The sequence below is a fragment of the Ostrinia nubilalis genome, chromosome 4, assembly GCF_963855985.1.
Source record: "Ostrinia nubilalis chromosome 4, ilOstNubi1.1, whole genome shotgun sequence".
Taxonomy (NCBI): Eukaryota; Metazoa; Arthropoda; class Insecta; order Lepidoptera; family Crambidae; genus Ostrinia; species Ostrinia nubilalis.
This window is the reverse complement of record NC_087091.1, coordinates 2804968-2823071: the sequence shown is the minus strand read 5'-3', so window position 1 is coordinate 2823071 and position 18104 is coordinate 2804968. Positions and strand designations below refer to the sequence as shown.

Genomic DNA, 18104 nt, shown 5'->3' with positions numbered 1-18104 from the left:
GCTGCCAAATGAATCGCAGAAAACCTGTTTCGATAAAAAGTCGAAAAGGGAATTTATTCCAATGCCAATAATACACAATTTGCTCGTCAAAACCCAATTTAAAATTGGAAATTCTGTTTTCGGTCGCTCATTAATTATTTTTCGGCCCGGCGAGTAATCACGGTGCGGCATTATTACCGCGCGTGTCACCGCGTGTCGGGTTTGTAAATAAAAAAAAATTTTATGCAAATTAAAATAACACCCAATTTATCCGTTTTAAGCAAGCTAATTGTATATTTGTTAATAGTCCAAAAGATTATTGTCCCGAGATTCTCGATTCTTATAGAGACAAGTGAAAAAAGGTCGAGTCAAAAAAGTTACTGTAAGTTATTAATTAGTTACTTACATATAAAATCAGCAGAAAATGAGGACGTCACCATGAAAGCTTAGTTACTTTCTGAAATAAAAATTCAAAACTTAAAAAATAGCAAATCGTATAGCAAATAAGCAATAAAGACACGCTGCATCAGCTAGCTACTATTTATACTGACCTTTCCTCTTTCATGTAAAAAGAATGATGAACTAGTTTTCTGAAGCACAGATTAGTTAACCGTGAGCCAGTTGTTTTTATCTCAAGGGCACACACACAAAATTTCTAGTTTATCACCTACGGGATCTAATTACCAATTTTCCAGTTAACTGAACGGTAAGACCGAATGATTGACCGATTTAATCACGGACCGAACGAGCGCGGTCCAACAGTAGGGCGGGAAAAAATTGATTGCGTTGAATCAATTCATTTGCGGGTGCGGTACGGTTTTTGTTGACACCTTGGCCCGATTTTTTATTACCCACCTCAGGGCACGAGCCCAGCCGTCAATTTTAATTAACTTTATTGTTAGCTACATTTTTTCCCGTTAGGAATTAGGAAGTAATTTATGTCGCCTTTTATTACGGAATATAACGTGAAATTTTTACTGCAGTTCAATATTTTATTTTTCTGTTATAAAATTTACTAGACCTACTTCTTAAAAAATAAAGTAATGGCAAATTATGTACATAATGAGATTAAAAATGCCAAGTGGTTTAATGCACCTGTGGATTGGTATTAAATAAAAAATGCTAAAAAATTTGTTTTAGGTTCCTAATGTTGCTGTATTTAATCACTACTTTAACAGGGGAAGGTATTTAAAATAAACAACGTTCATTTATATACAATATTTTAATCAAACTAACACAATCATATTTACTTATATCATCAAAAATATCGACAAAGCTTATAAAAATACATCAGTCATCATCGGGTTAGTTAACTAATTCTAATTGTCATAATCAATCACCTTCACAAATTGTAATATATTAGGTCCCTTCTGTATTACAAATAATATAATTAATCAAATATTTGTACCTTTCTGTTAAGTAAAAGCTTATACATGGATTAATATAAAAAGATCTGCACCGCACCCTTTTTAAATTATCAGAAATTAATCAATATTATCACTATATTATTACAAAAGAAGGCATATATTTAGCGTAATTTAATAATAAGGCTAAATAAATCTTTCAAATCTCTTCAAACGCCTATTATAAATCGCTTACAATAAATGTACTCAAAATAATCTAAATACATACTTACATGTATAAAAATACAAAACATTTTTGTTACAATACTCGAGCTACAAAGAACAATAATATAAAAAAAATATCCCTATTAAATCATAAACACACATTAACCATACATAATCATTTAGAAAATTATTAAAGCTACGTAGACAATGCCAAATTCCTAAAATACATAAACTAAAGGGTGATAAAACTAAAAATATTATTACCAAAGACAGAGTGTAAAATCTAATATTGTAATGTATATTTCTTTGTAGAAGTACAAATTAGATCACGGGCTAATAACCAGCTTTGTCGGCTAGCCCAGTGTTGCCAGCTGAATACAAACACGACGCGAACCGATGTTAATAAATTCAGGCGATACAAAAAATTCAACTAAGCTTTATTTGTACTATTTTGTCTAGAAGTTATTGTTTGTTCGTCTTGAATTTACGTATCTAAATCTCAAATCAAGATAAATACCTACGCTCAATCGAATTTGGTCATTGCTTTCAAATATGGAGACTTCAAGCCTCTTCAGGTAGAACATCGTAACCGGCATTTTCGATTTTAAGGAGCATAAAGACTCATTTTAGTTCCATGCGAAGTGCTGGCAGTTCCTATATTAAGAACTTTTGGGATTTCTTTACGATGTTCTTACTGAAAGGGCTTGACTTTGACCTTAAAATGAGATACATAAAGAGGATCTTGTGCATTAGAGAATGAACATGTTACGATAAGACACAATATGAGCATTTTAAGATAATTAACTGGACACCAAAATACAGCATTCAATACGAATCAACGTATTAAACCGTTCTTGATGAAAATAACTAGTACTGTAAAAATATCGTAGTCGAAAATTTGTACATACAAAACAACGTACAACTACGAATTTAAACACAATACATTTGAGCGTCAAAAATCCAATCAGGAAAATGTAACAGTCATTTACATTTCATTGTAATGATGTTGACTTTATGTAGATTTAATATTGGCACTGGAGTGCGGTTGGTCGGCTGTGAAGACCGATAATGAGATGAAAATATGGATTTTTGCTCAATCCGTAATACAAAACGGGATCACGTATCCGTAGTAATTTCCGCAATCGCTCAATTAGAGATCATTAAGGGCCGGAACACATTTGCTGAGTCGCGATCGGGCGACTGTTCAGCGACAGTGAACTATCGGCCTTATGAGTTTCGAAGTAAGGCCTCAAATATCATGCCACGAAAAGCGACTAAATGAAATGATATATTGCGCCAAATATAATTTAGTTTCATTGTAATTTCGACTGAATTCGTCGCCGTTAATTATTGATTTCATTAAAGTAGCTTAATTATTGTGACGTCAATTACTAACTTGTTCGGATTTGTGCGGTTTAGGTCCTATTAACATCGGTTGGCAGTGCTTCATGCTAATGCATTTTGGATTACCACCATTTAATTGTGCTGGTTACAAAATAAATATTATTGTTCGCACGTGTCATAAAATTGTCTCACATAATAATTGAATTAAACAACTAGAGTTACAGTTGTTTCATTGAATGTTAAATTCATGACAGATTTTAATGAACACAACACAGGTTTCAGTCACAACACAAAATAATAATACACTGTAACTTCACCCTACCTAAGCTGTTTATATTACTTTTTAGTATTAATTAGGCACAAAATTGTTATTAAATAAATACATATTCAAACTTACCAAAACCCGTCCAATAATGGCACACTTAACTTTACGCTAGTTAGTTTTATTTACTTTTCAGCTACCAAGTTTGACGAAATTTATTGCCTTTTATGGAAAGAGATAATAAATAATATAAATCGTTGACACTTGAAGTTTCTCACTACGTCTAAAAGTACGTCAATACATTTTATTCGTTGATGAAAAGTGTCAAAGTTAATAAAGCTATAAACATGAGTCATAATTAAACATACAATTATTATTTATCTCCTGAGAGATAAAATAATGTAAAAACTATTCACTCATTTGACAATAGTCTTGTCCTTTTTCATTGGTTACGAAAGAAGCTTACTACTAACGTTAAATTTTAAAGGTTGTGCGATTTTAGTATATAAGTTTATATCTTTTCTTTGTTTTTGCCAAAAACTTCAATAGCAAGATCACTTTTCCGAAACCTATTTCAATTAACGGTTAAAGGGCATCCCCCTTTAACAAAGATGCAAATGCAGATGCAAAGATGTTCACAAATCCTTAATTATTAAGTCAATGGGAATTAGTAGAATAACCCGGCCGAAATAGTCTGTTCATTGACACTTTAGAACTAGAACTAGACTATACATAAGACTTCACACCTTGTTCGAACTGCAGCTACCTTTCAATCCTTCTTCGTTGTGTCATTTCCTTGCCACGTTTCTGGAGTAAGGATGGCTCTGGATGCGCTCCCGAGCCCTCACTGCTTTGTAACCAACTGATTTTTGAGTGTCATTCGTCTTTGCGCGACCCGACTCTGTTAGTACGTTAGGTAGGACGACACGACACGACACACATGAAACAAATTGTTAGTCGATTAATTTAATTGTAATTGAATAATGATATCTATTTTTCATGCAATTTTTTAAACCTTTTTCTTCTAAATAGAAAATTTGACAATGCTGTCTAATTTATTACTGTTACAGGTATTAGAATAAATATTATTAACGGGATTGCTACCATGTACCTTATTTATTTCGGAGACCATGAAAGTTTAAAACAATATTTATATTGTAGGTATGAATAAGTCAAAATACTGATTTAAAACGCTTTTAGATTTTCATACAAAAGTTTAGCCCCATTTGCTTGTTTGATTCAAATGTGATCAATGAAACCCAATCAGTGAGGTTAGACAGAAATGGGGCACATATAAATGTCTTGGAAACAGAAGAATTTAATTAGAAGAAAATAAGAAAATATTAAGTAAGCCTAGGCATAGACCACCGACTTTTAGTCGGCCGATAGTTGGGCCCGCTTTCAATTTGTATAAAGAATCAATCGGTGCAATGTGCGCACTTCCATAAATGCCCATACTAATTAACTACCCGACTAAACTATCGGCCGACAATAAGTTGGTGGTCTGCGCCTGGGCTAAAGGGGACCTAATTCTAGACTATACCCTCTACTCCAGTCTTTCCCAAAGTGGGCAATAACGCCCCCTTGTGGGCGCTGCAGGCTTAAAGGTAAGAGACTCAGAAAAAAAATCGGGACGTTGTGTAGAGGCTTGGGAGGCGTCATCTACTAGAAGGACTCTTAGACATCGATTGAGCTCGACTCTTGACTACAAAAATGGGGGGCGCTAAAAAATATTTTATTCTCAAAGTGGGCAGTAGACTAAATAAGTTTGGGAACCACTGCTCTACTCACAAAAAAACACACATGCACACACACAAACACAGAGCCTCAAAGCCGTGTATATTTACCTTGCACGTTCCTCTGTAGCGGCGTGCCGTCGCGCGACAGGCTGGACCCGAATCCGGCGCGCGCCGGCGCCGGCGGCCGCCGGAACGGCAACGCCTTGCCTATCACCGGCTTCACTATTTTAGCTATAAAAAGTTAAAACGGTTATTCTTTTATTTTTCTTTTATATTAGGCCCGACTCCCACCAAAACGGGAGAGAATAAAAGATGAGTTTGAATAAACAATTAGACATTTGTCATTTCCACATCACCTCTCCGTTTATCTTTGATTCGGAAATCTCACTCGCTCGCTTTGGTGAAATCCGGGCCTTAGTAATCTATAGTGCATTAATGTGGACATATGTGTGAACGACGGGGATCAAACTAACGTTGCTTGGAACTGAAGCGCGTGCAAGTTTCGCAAAAATAAGTATGTTCTTTAAAAAAAATGTTGTTTACTATTTTGTGACTTCTCGAACTATTGTTACTGTAAGAGCAATTCTCTCGTTTGAGTTAGAATCACAACATTACTAATATAGCGAAAGGGTAGAAGACCTACATGTCACAATTAAGCTGTTCATACATAAACTCCACATGGAGTTACAATAACACTGTCTGGCCTTAGAATTGTACACCCTAAAGAATGTCAGTGGTGACATAAACTTTAATAAGGGTTTTTTCTATGAAGGGTAAATATTTAAGGGACAAAAACGATTACTAGAAGTTAGTAAAGAAAATACTTTTACATCTAAAACTGTGAGCTGCGTAGACATTATTTACACATGATAGTACAAGAATATTATTTTACAAAGTTAAATACATACCTTTGTCATTGAAGTTAATAGTCCTTGGCAACGTGTTCGTTCGGTCCACGAGCCCTCTCTTCAAAGGCTCTCTGGTCACCTCTATCTTAACCGGCTTGTTCATGGCCTCGACTTTTCCCGCCAAAACGAACGTCGAGTTCATATCTTTGAGGTCAAATGCGCCGTAATTTTCAACCTCGGGCGCTATATCAAACTCTCTCTTCACCTTCTTAGCACTCAAATTCCTCGTCGTGTCCAAACTTTCGAGGGAATCGTTGATGATGATCGTTTCGTTGTTCATCAGCTTTATGGGCGTTCCCTTTCGTTTGTTGCCGCACAAGCGCATCGGTTCCCTATTTTCCACGTCTGTCATATCGCTTTGGCAATCGCTGTCCGTGACTATATCGACCGTGCCATTCAAGTCGTCCTTCTTCGACACATACTCAATGGTCGTCGTTGGTTTGTCGAGATCCAAATTCGAGACGAATTTGAAGTGCGCGTCGCCCTCTAAGTCTTTATCGGACCAGGTAATACCCTTCGCCAGTTTGGCTTTCTTCATGATCTCCAAGTATTCCGCCGTGAGCGCCGGGGGCGCTTTGTCGTAGCCTTTCAGAGTCAGGTATAACTTTTTGAGCATGCTCGGCATGTCGCTCATGTATTCCGTGAACGCGTTTATCTCCTCGTTTTCTATAGAGAGCAGTTTGAACCTCAGGTCGTCTCGGGCTTTGATCTGTCTGATTTCGCTGTGCATGTGTATCTTTTCCACGAAGTCGGCCAAGTCCGGGCAGTCGGAGAGGGCCTGGTCGCAGATGACGAGGAGCTTCTTACGGCTGTCGTCCCACTTGGCCCACGCGCTCATGACCTTGGAGTCCAAGTGGGCAGATTGCTTCATGTAACTCTCGGCGGCTCGCTCCTGTCGCGGTATTTCTTCGGTGCACATCTAGGCGGAATAAATTGAATAATTAGAGCCTGGTCCGTGAGCACGTAGAATTTTGTCCAATGACCCCAAGCTACCCATCCTTATCGCTCGCGCGTAATTATGTTGCTGTCGCGCTCGCACACTCACTGCGGGCGCCCGTCGCACAGTCGCGACAGCAATATAATTACACGCGAGCGATAAGGATGGGTAGCTTGGGGTCATTGGACAAAATTCTACGTGCTCGGAGACCGGGCTTTAGTAACAAGCTTAATAATAATAGTATAGTATAGTTAATGTTGCGGAAAGTGCCTGAATGGGGGCAGCGGAGGAAATTCGTTATGGAAATCCTCGGGGGAGGCCTTTGTCCAGGGTCGGTGGCTGAGTTTGTTATTCTCAGCACTTGCCAAGTGTTGGTCTCGAAGCGCTGGTAGGGCAAAAAGATTATGAGACATGTGAAGGTTCCGAGCAAAACTTAAGCTTTTTTTTATTAGTCAGCGCGCGTGCGAGCCCGCACGTTACCTGCTCCATGGCCTCGCACGAGGAGCGGTGCGCGAGCGAGGCGACGTGCGAGAAGGCGCTGCCGCGACATCAGCGCTAGCAGCCGTCTGCAGCGCGCGTGCGAGTCTGCACGTTACCTGCTCCATGGCCTCGCACGAGGAGCGGTGCGCGAGCGAGGCGACGTGCGAGAAGGCGCTGCCGCGACATCAGCGCTAGCAGCCGTCTGCAGCGCGTGCGAGCCCGCACGTTACCTGCTCCATGGCCTCGCACGAGGAGCGGTGCGCGAGCGAGGCGACGTGCGAGAAGGCGCGAGCGCGCAGGCGCTGCCGGAGCGCCAGCACGCGCTGCCGCGACATCAGCGCTAGCAGCTGTCTGCAGCGCGTGCGAGCCCGCACGTTACCTGCTCCATGGCCTCGCACGAGGAGCGGTGCGCGAGCGAGGCGACGTGCGAGAAGGCGCGCGTGCGCAGCCGCTGCCGGAGCGCCAGCACGCGCTGCCGCGACATCAGCGCTAGTAGCTGTCTCCAACGCGCGTGCGAGTCTGCACGTTACCTGCTCCATGGCCTCGCACGAGGAGCGGTGCGCGAGCGAGGCGACGTGCGAGAAGGCGCGCGTGCGCAGCCGCTGCCGGAGCGCCAGCACGCGCTGCCGCGACATCAGCGCTAGTAGCTGTCTCCAACGCGCGTGCGAGTCTGCACGTTACCTGCTCCATGGCCTCGCACGAGGAGCGGTGCGCGAGCGAGGCGACGTGCGAGAAGGCGCGCGCGCGCAGCCGCTGCCGGAGCGCCAGCACGCGCTGCCGCGACATCAGCGCTAGTAGCTGTCTCCAACGCGCGTGCGAGTCTGCACGTTACCTGCTCCATGGCCTCGCACGAGGAGCGGTGCGCGAGCGAGGCGACGTGCGAGAAGGCGCGCGCGCGCAGCCGCTGCCGGAGCGCCAGCACGCGCTGCCGCGACATCAGCGCTAACAGCTGCGTCTCCAACGCGCCGTGCGAGCATTCCACGTCCTTGATGCGACGACGCCATTCTTGTTTCGCTATAAACAAATGACAAGATAACATTGGATAGTCGACACCACCACTTCACAACATAAGCGTTCTTACACACGACGCCGCCACCCCGCCGCCACCGCGCCATCAAAGCATAATTTCGCCGGCGGCGCGGCGGCGGCGCGGTTGCGGCGCGGCGGCGGCGCGGCAGCGGGCTTCACGCGGCGCGTATAAACAGTGCAATGGCGCGGGGGCGGCGCGGCGGCGGCGTCGTGTGCAGGAGCGCTAAGGCCCAGTTTCCCCAAAAGTGGAGAGAAGAGATGTGTTTGAGTGACCAGATTTCATTATTTCCACATCCTCTCCGCTCAGCTTCGATTCGGAAATCTGATTGGTTATTCAAACACCTCTCCTCTGCGCTATGGTGGAAACCGGGCCTCAGGGCTTCTTCATATTTGTTTATCCGCGCTGTTTGTTTATCCGTATCAACACTTATCGGCCGCATATCGGCTTATCAATAGACCAGTCACGGTGCGCACGTATTTTATTCTATTTTTGTTGCAAAAATTACACGAACAAAAGATGCTACAGTATTTAGTTTGATGTGCACAGAACTACCGTTTTTGAACCTAGTGACAGCTGCGCTGCTGTTGCGCTACTTTACTTTGCAGCACATTTTAAGGCACTTTAAAACAGATTTATAGGATATACTCCATAAAAATATGTTCCCGAGTGTCGATTACTAAAAAATAAATAAAAGTCTATTCGCAAGAAAAACTGACACCCGTATTTACAAACATCACTATGAGGTCTCACAGTGCGCGTGGATGCACAGGGTGACACACGAACCATTAGATTTTATGCTTCACTTAAGCAAGAATCGTTTGTGAATACGGGCGTGAGTATTTTTTAAGTTCTTTACCTTTCTCCTTAGCCAAGTCAGGTTCTTTTGAAACCACTCGAACACTTGAGAGCGATAGCTTCGCTTCCAGCTCTTTAACCTTTTTCTTGAGTTCCTCATTGATAGTGACGTACTGGGAGAGCCTCACATCTCCGTCGACTATATTCTTCTTAATGTGCAGCTGGATTTTGTTTGCCCTCGCTGCGTATTTGAGAGTGTTGTATGTGTCCTCGTAGCTTGAGCTAGCGGGTGATACATTGGCTATCATGACCGTCTTGCAGTTGCCGCCCAAGCTGTCTTTTAGAAGGCGAGTGAGTTTGGAGTCTCTGTAGAAGAATTTTAAAAAAATCCATAAGTTAAAACTGTCGTCATTGTTTGTTGTCTGATTTATAGGAAAACACAAATTTTTGCGTTTTTATCACTGATTTGTCAAGATTTACATCTCTATTGCTTAATATAGTAAATACAGGGTGTCCCAAAAACAATGGATAACCCTGTAACCATCGATAGGCCTCGCCATGGTCTCCCTAACATCCAATTTTGACCCCAGTAAAAATATCACCGTTTTAAAGATTTTCAAGTTTTTGTGCATTTTTAGAAAATTGCCACCTGCGATTACTTTTTCTCATGCCATTTCTACAAATGAGAATACTTTTCAATCTAGTTTTTTTCCTTATCACAAGGGATAGTTGGGCTATCAAAAGAAAAGATTAAAGTTCAACAAACTAGTTTAAAAGTATGAAAATTTTAAGAAATTGCAGAGAAGAAGGAAAAATTAATTCATTGTCTTGCACTTTTGATCAGCCATCGTGTAAAAAAAATGTAGGAAGACCATCGTGCCCATTACCTTAAAAACTTCCTTGGTTAATTGAGATTCTAAAAAGGTATCACAAGCCTATGTATTCTGTATTATTTTTATCTTATGGCTACTTGAATAGCAACTGGGATGAAAACTGCAAAAATGAGTTTTTCTCGTAATAATTAAAGTCGGACTGCATAGTGGCATTAAATACAAATGGATAATTTTTAGCGTAGGAATTTTAATAAAGCAACATTTAATCATCATCATCATCATCATTTCAGCCATAGAACGTCCACTGCTGAACATAGGCCTGTACCCCAATGATTTTCATAATGACCGCTTGGTAGCGGCCTGCATCCAGCACCTTCCTGCTTACCTTTATGAGGTCGTCGGTCCACTTTGTAGGTGGACGTCCTACGATGCGCTTTCCGGTACGTAGCCTCCACTTGAACCCTGTTGCCCCATTGGCCGTCCGTTCTGCGTTTTTGTGATTACTTAATTTTTGTTTTAAACCTTATAAATGTGCCTATAGACAGATACCCGTGATAATACACGGCTCGGAAACGAGGGTTAAAGTGGAGGCTACGTACCGGAAAGCGCATCGTAGGACGTCCACCTACAAAGTGGATCGACGACCTCATAAAGGTAAGCAGGAAGGTGCTGGATGCAGGCCGCTACCAAGCGGTCATTATGAAAATCATTGGGGTACAGGCCTATGTTCAGCAGTGGACGTTCTATGGCTGAAATGATGATGACGATGATGATTAAATGTTGCTTTATTAAAATTCCTACGCTAAAAATTATCCATTTGTATTTAATGCCACTATGCAGTCCTACTTTAACTATTACGAGAAAAACTCATTTTTGCAGTTTTCATCCCAGTTGCTATTCAAGTAGCCATAAGATAAAAATAATACAGAATACATAGGCTTGTGATACCTTTTTAGAATCTCAATTAACCAAGGAAGTTTTTAAGGTAATGGGCACGATGGTCTTCCTACATTTTTTTTACACGATGGCTGATCAAAAGTGCAAGACAATGAATTAATTTTTCCTTCTTCTCTGCAATTTCTTAAAATTTTCATACTTTTAAACTAGTTTGTTGAACTTTAATCTTTTCTTTTGATAGCCCAACTATCCCTTGTGATAAGGAAAAAAACGAGTTTGAAAAGTATCCTCATTTTTAGAAATGGCATGAGAAAAAGTAATCGCAGGTGGCAATTTTCTAAAAATGCACAAAAACTTGAAAATCTTGAAAACGGTGATATTTTTACTGGGGTCAAAATTGGATGTTAGGGAGACCATGGCGAGGCCTATCGATGGTTACAGGGTTATCCATTGTTTTTGGGACACCCTGTATAGTGCACATTATGAAATTTTGAATGGAGAGATATGGCAAATAGCTATAATATTTTGAAATTTTTCAAAAACTGCGCCGTCCCCCTCCCCCCTTGGTGACCACCTGTAGTATATGCCAAAACCTTCATTCTCTAGTTTTTCCATAGTAATAAATATGGTTTTAGAAATTGATATTTTTGAAGATGGGGAGAGATGCTCCCCCAGAGTGGATCACATAGCATGGGTCGATCACTAAGAGCTCTTTCACATTAAACGTTTTGAGACGGACGTTTGTCGCCCGATTGCAGGACCGCACACTGAAAATTGTATGACAACTGCTTTGGGGTAAAAATGTCAGTCAATGAGGATCATTTCGATTTTTAGCTGTGAATGCAGATTTATAGGGCTAAGAAATCCTTAATACACAGTGCAAAAATTTTTGTTCTACGACAAAAATTGACGAAGTTATGGCCAAATTACTAAAAAAGTTCACTGACCGCCCGGCGCGGGGACGATGACGTCATTATATCCGATCCGAACGCTGCCGGCGTACTGCGTGGATAGAAAATATTTTTTTCTAGCCAAATTATCAGTTTTAGAGAAAAACTTGTAATGACATTTATTCATCAGAATAAAGTAAGCTATCGATAGGTAATTTTAAAAATGGAAATTGTGAAAAATAACGCAAAAAATCCATACGCTCATACGATTCAATGGCACGCAGAGACGCGATTGGGGTCTCCGCGGTGGTATATTTGGCGATTTATTCAAATAAAGTGTAGTTAGAGTCATATCTTCTTCCAAGTAAAATACAGTGTGAGTCACGTTAAAGTGTACATATGAAAATAGATGAAACTAGACCTATTTTTATCGACAAAAAAGAGGTCAAAAAATTTTTGAGATTTTTTTTGAATTTTTTATAGAATTTTTTTTCTTCCAATTACTTATTGTAAAGAAAACGTAATAACTTTTAAACTAAGCGGAATATTCTGATAAAATAAAAACAGTAATAATGTTAAATAACAGGCAATACGAAAAACATACATAAAATACACAAAAAAGGCCAAAAAAATAATAAAAAATGATACTTTTTGAAAAAAATCTGCTTTTAAATTCGTGTTTTTTTGGTTATTTGATAAATTTCTCCAAAAAATGCCCCTATAACCGGTGGTTTTTATTACTTTGTATTATTTTCTATCGTATTACCTTCGTAAAACCAAAAATCGCATGTCTCTATCCCTATCACAACGTTTGCAATGATCGTTTGAACTAAGCCTCTCCGGGCGCGCCATTCAACGCTTCGTTAACAACGAAACTGAAAATGGCTCTAGATTTGTAATTTTGATACAGACAAGTTAGATTTCAAATAAAAACAAAAGATTTCGAAGTAAAATAAGCATTTTAGTTAAAATTAAAATTGTCTCTAACTGTAGCGGAGAATAATGTTGTGGCAGGCCTTTGTTCAAACGATCATAGCAAATGTTGTGATAGGGTTAGAGACATGCGATTTTTGGTTTTACAAAGATAATACGATAGAGAATAATACAAAGTAATAAAAACCACCTGTTATAGGGGCATTTTTTGGAGAAATTGATCAAATAACAAAAAAAACACGAATTTTAAAGCATATTTTTTTCAAAAAGTATCATTTTTTATTATTTGTTGGCCTTTTTTGTGTACCTATTTCATGTATTTTTTTAGTATCGCCTGTTATTTAGCATTATTACTGTTTTTATTTTATCAGGATATACCGCTTAGTATAAAAGTTATTACGTTTTCTCTACAATAAGTAATAGGAAGAAAAAAATTCTATAAAAAATTAAAAAAAAATCTCAAAAATGTTTTGACCTCTTTTTTGTCGTTAAAAATAGGTCTAGTTTCATCTATTTTCATATGTACACTTTAACGTGACTCACACTGTATAAAAATGTATAAGTATTAATTTATTTACTTCTAACAATAAGGTATAACTTCTAACAATAAGACATTGCTATGAAAATCATTTCGATGTACACTTAATACTAGAGATGAAACGGATATCCGGTAACTATCCGGTAGGCAGGATATCCGGCCTAAATTTACTATCCGGCCGGATACCGGATAGTAACTCACTACGGCCGGATACCGGATATTAAAAAACTACGACAATTTCCTATTAATAAAATGAAATACATTAAATCTTTGGGGTAAATAAATATCAATAAAATGGCTTATAATAATGACGGCTTTTATTTAAAGTCCAAAAAGTTACAAAAAAGCCATATTAAGGCCTATCAAAAAACTAATTTCTTTTTCTGGGCTATTATCTCTAATGACGAATACATAAATGGTAAATATCTGTTAATGTCAAAATATTGCCAAATAAATTTTCGCTATTCAATCACACACTCACGATGGCAACCAAAATCGCCCGAATTAATCTGCCCCCTAGACAAGTGGCAAAATCTGACATTCTATTCGGATGAATTCGATTTTCGAAAAGTGACTAGTCTAGTCTACTAATAGACCCACTGATCGCGTTCGAAACACCTGTGCGGCGCTAAACTCGTCACGACATGCAACGAGACAATGGGCCAACTATCCGGCCGCCGGATATCCGGTATCCGGCCAAACAACTATCCGTTTCATCACTACTTAATACCTACCTGTTATTTAGTTTTTCTGAGTTAAACCTACGCACCTACCTATCTATTCGCCGTTCCCATGACTTGACCCCCCCCCCCTCCCCCAGGCCATAAGCTGGGTAAGGCTAGCCCCTCCCCCCAGCCCTAGAAACTGGTTATGACTTGACCCCCCCCCCCCCCTCTCCCCAAGCCAGAAGCTGGGTAAGGCTAGCCCCTTCCCCCAGTCCATAAGCATAAGCTAGGTATGACTCCCCCTCGGCCGGAAGCTGGGTATTACTTACCCCCCCCCCCCCAGGCCAGAAACTGGGTATGACTTGCCTCTCCCCCCTCCCACCAAGGCCAGAAGCTGGGTAAGGCTTGCCCCTCCCCCCAGGCTATAAGCTGGGTATGACTTATCCCCCCCCCCCAGGCCAGAAACTGGGTATTAGCATCATATTATGTATTATTATGTTCAATACAAACAATCATTAAGTTACACTCACCCCAACCGCGTCTCCGCATTGCATCGAATCCTATGAAAATGTGGTTTTTGGACATAGCAATACTTATTTTTCACAATTTTTATTTTTAAAAATTACTGGTCGATAGGTTACTTTATTTTGAAGAATAAATGTTATTAAAAGTTTTTTTCCAAAACTGATAGTTTAGCCGGAAAAAAATATTTTCCATCCCATTAGTACGCCGGCTGCGCTCGATTCGGATATAATGACGTCACGCGGCCTTGCGTACGTTGACTTTTAGCGGCAAAAACGGCCTATGTTTATTACTTAATATCTTCGTAAGTAATGGTCCGATTTGGATAATTCAAAAAGATATATCTTTCTTATGTCTTAAAGATTAACGTAGATACTAGTTTTATTGAATTTTCTACAACAGTACTGATCCTCATTACCAACAGAGAGTGCGGTCTTGCAAATGGACGACAAACGTCTCTCTAAAGAGCTCTAAGTGTCGACAGATAGTAATAAATAATAATAAATATCCTTGGACATTTTACACTACGCTTCTAGTCCCAAACTAAGCAAAGCATGTCCAGCTGTCGATCATGACAGCTGGACCAGCCTTGACAGATGCTCTCACCTGTACGGTAGTATGTAGCTGCTACCATCAGCGAGCTTGTTGATGCAGTTGCCCAGCGACAACAGGCTCCTGTTGATGTTAGCGCCCTCCTTGAAGCGCTCGCCGACGCAGCCCGTGGCCGACGCGCGCTCGCTGCCCGCCAGGTCGATCATGACAGCTGGACCAGCCTTGACAGATGCTCTCACCTGTACGGTATGTAGCTGCTACCATCAGCGAGCTTGTTGATGCAGTTGCCCAGCGACAACAGGCTCCTGTTGATGTTAGCGCCCTCCTTGAAGCGCTCGCCGACGCAGCCCGTGGCCGACGCGCGCTCGCTGCCCGCCAGGTCGATCATGACAGCTGGACCAGCCTCGACAGATGCTCTCACCTGTACGGTATGTAGCTGCTACCATCAGCGAGCTTGTTGATGCAGTTGCCCAGCGACAACAGGCTCCTGTTGATGTTAGCGCCCTCCTTGAAGCGCTCGCCGACGCAGCCCGTGGCCGACGCGCGCTCGCTGCCCGCCAGGTCGATCATGACAGCTGGACCAGCCTTGACAGATGCTCTCACCTGTACGGTATGTAGCTGCTACCATCAGCGAGCTTGTTGATGCAGTTGCCCAGCGACAACAGGCTCCTGTTGATGTTAGCGCCCTCCTTGAAGCGCTCGCCGACGCAGCCCGTGGCCGACGCGCGCTCGCTGCCTGCCAGGTCGATCATCGACAGCTTGACTAACCGTAACTGGCTGCTAGTCTTGTAACGCATTTTGACGTACACCTTATAAGGAAAAAATGGAATATGTAGAATGTTTATGTTAAACTAGATTTCGCCCGGGGTTTAACCGGAAATTATTCGAATTTTTCTCTCCTTGGACTTCAACGAAAATTAATTTTTCTCTGTGCTTTATCTGCAATCAGTCTCACAACTATGAGCAGATGAGTTGTAGTGTCCTTTGCATGATAAGTGTCTTCTCCACTGAGAACACTACTTATTTATGTATTTCTACACTCTCCAGTGCAGACTTAGGATGTCATGCCTCTTGAGACGTTTGCTATAGCTTTACGAACATTAAAAAAAAATGGTAAAATTGGTCCAGGTATTGTTGAGTTATGCGCTTACCAACACATTTTACAATTCATTCCGCTGTAACTCCTGTGCAGCCAAGATCTACAGCTGGACCGCCAATAAAAACACAGCGAGTGAAGGTCAAGTTGCAAAGTTAAACTGTCATTGGACCCGCAATGAAATTAATCAGAAGAACATAGGAGTTCGAAGTTAAGGCTCTTAGTACATCTAAAAAAAAATTTAAAATAGTGGACATGAAAACACTTGTTCAGAGATCACCTGGCAATTAAAAATAGAGAATCCTTTTAGGTAGCTCATCTCTAGTGACTACTGAAGCAGTGATTCACGAATCACACAACAGTTAAAGTGGAACGAGCTAAGAAAAACACACCACATAATTTTTATGGTTTACATTAAATTGTATTGTTAGAATTAAGTTTTTATAATGTACCTACAATAAGTTGTCTTACGTGTAATAATAGTTTAAATGTGTGGAAAAATAAATAAATAAAAAATGCTTAAAGTAATACCTGAAAGACTGCGTGACTCCTTGAACTCTCAGCGTTGGCGTCGGTAGGGTGTTGAGTCCGGTTCTTGTTGCCGTTCTCAAGCATGTTCAGCAGCTCTCTCGCAGTCTTGATGTTATTCAACGTCAGGCCTGCTACCATCACCCCATATTTTGAGTCTTCTCGCAGTTGTAACGGAGTGTTTGATGGCTTAAGCAGGTCATACACATTTTCATTGTACACCTGGAATATAAATTTCATGTTTAGTTCATATAAATATTAAATATGCCAAGACATTATCAAGTATTAATCATAATCTAAAATCAAAATAAGACTTTTTTAAGAATTTTTATTCAATAAAGTGCTTTAAATATAGATTTTTTTAAAGAACATGCATTGGGTCACAGACATTATCATACTTCTTTTAACAGTTTTTAAGGTTTAATTTGTTTATTCTTTCTTCTCTGGTAAACTTACTTCAATGTATGACACTCCTATATCAAACTCCCTATCCTTTTCAAACGAGTTGATAGTGTAAAACAAATGCTCCATAGTCAAGTAAGTGATTCCTGGATGCTCAGCACTCCCAATCATAGTAAACGTCTTCCCTGCTCCAGTAGCTCCGTACACAAACACAGAACAGTTGTAGCCCTCCATCAAAGAACTTAGTATGTCCTTCGTAGTCGTCTCAAACACATCCTTATTCGTCGCATTGAACCCACAAACATTATCAAACACAAATTTCAATTCCTTGTTAGCTCGCTTCAAAAAGTTCTTGTTGGGCTGTTGAACTCCCTGATAGAAGAAGGGCCTGATCTCCTCCTTAGGGTCGAACACAAGTAGTTTATCGTCAACCACGTCCACAACGATACGACTGTTTTGTTCCAACTCCTTCTCGTTCAAAGGACGCACCCTAACGACCACCTTGATGTTTGCAGACATATTCTGTGTAGATCCACTCTTCGAAGGACCTATATTTGTTGAAGATCCTTTAGTTTGGCCCGTTAAAGGCCGCTTCTCCATTCTAACCATTATCACTCACAAGAAAACTTTGTCATAAAACCTAACCGGACCAGCCAAGTAGGACTGGTTGCACAAAATCTCACTCCGCCAAATCAAACAGTAACGGTTTAGTCTCTATAAACAACTAGAGTCACAAGAGTCAAGACAACGATAAATTATCTCTAATTCAATACAATTACACAATTTGTTTTGTGTTTTCAATCGTCCGTCGCTTTCGTTCGTATTTTGTAACCGTCAATAATTTTAAAACAGACAGCAGATGACAGATGCAAAAGACGCTGCCACGGACCATGAAGTTAAAGATAAAATGGAGGCCACACTTCGAAGTTCGAATACCTAGAAGCGTAACCTATGTATTACTATCTCGCTCTCTGTGGGCAGGCTCTCTCTTTCTAAGTAGGGTAAACTTTTATTTATTTTTCTCAGGACGTCAAAAACTGATTTACACGTTTGGCTCGCTACTTTTTTCTGTCAATAGTTTAGTTAGGCCTACTTAACTATGTACTTAATACGTGTAAAACAATGATTAGGTCCTGTGAAACATCTTACACGAAATTAACTGCATAGTAAAGAAAATAGTAAACAACCGCCATGATGGGCCGGATT

The 18104-nt window shown here is 40.6% G+C and overlaps 1 protein-coding gene across 1 annotated transcript; it reads right to left on the bottom strand.

Annotated features, from left to right (window-relative positions):
* Positions 1 to 3377: 3377 nt before the first annotated feature.
* LOC135088481 (kinesin-like protein KIF18A) lies at positions 3378 to 17792 on the bottom strand. The gene is made up of 8 exons (XM_063983306.1): positions 16953 to 17792; positions 16500 to 16718; positions 15476 to 15681; positions 9104 to 9408; positions 8050 to 8231; positions 5801 to 6719; positions 5001 to 5123; positions 3378 to 4054 (listed from the first exon to the last, which is right to left on the bottom strand). Exons 1-8 carry the CDS (start codon positions 17505 to 17507, stop codon positions 3942 to 3944), a joined length of 2622 nt encoding a protein of 873 aa, XP_063839376.1. The 5' UTR covers positions 17508 to 17792; the 3' UTR covers positions 3378 to 3941.
* Positions 17793 to 18104: the final 312 nt, after the last annotated feature.

Bases quoted from the DNA above. Each gene is read 5' to 3' on its own strand.
- LOC135088481 (XM_063983306.1), bottom strand. From the start codon at position 17,507: ATGGTTAGAATGGAGAAGCGGCCTTTAACGGGCCAAACTAAAGGATCT. The intron at 15,682-16,499 runs GTATTACTTTAA...TTTCCTTATAAG, and splicing joins GGAGTCACGCAGTCTTTCAG to GTGTACGTCAAAATGCGTTA. The intron at 8,232-9,103 runs GTAAAGAACTTA...ATTTGTTTATAG, and splicing joins TGACTTGGCTAAGGAGAAAG to CGAAACAAGAATGGCGTCGT.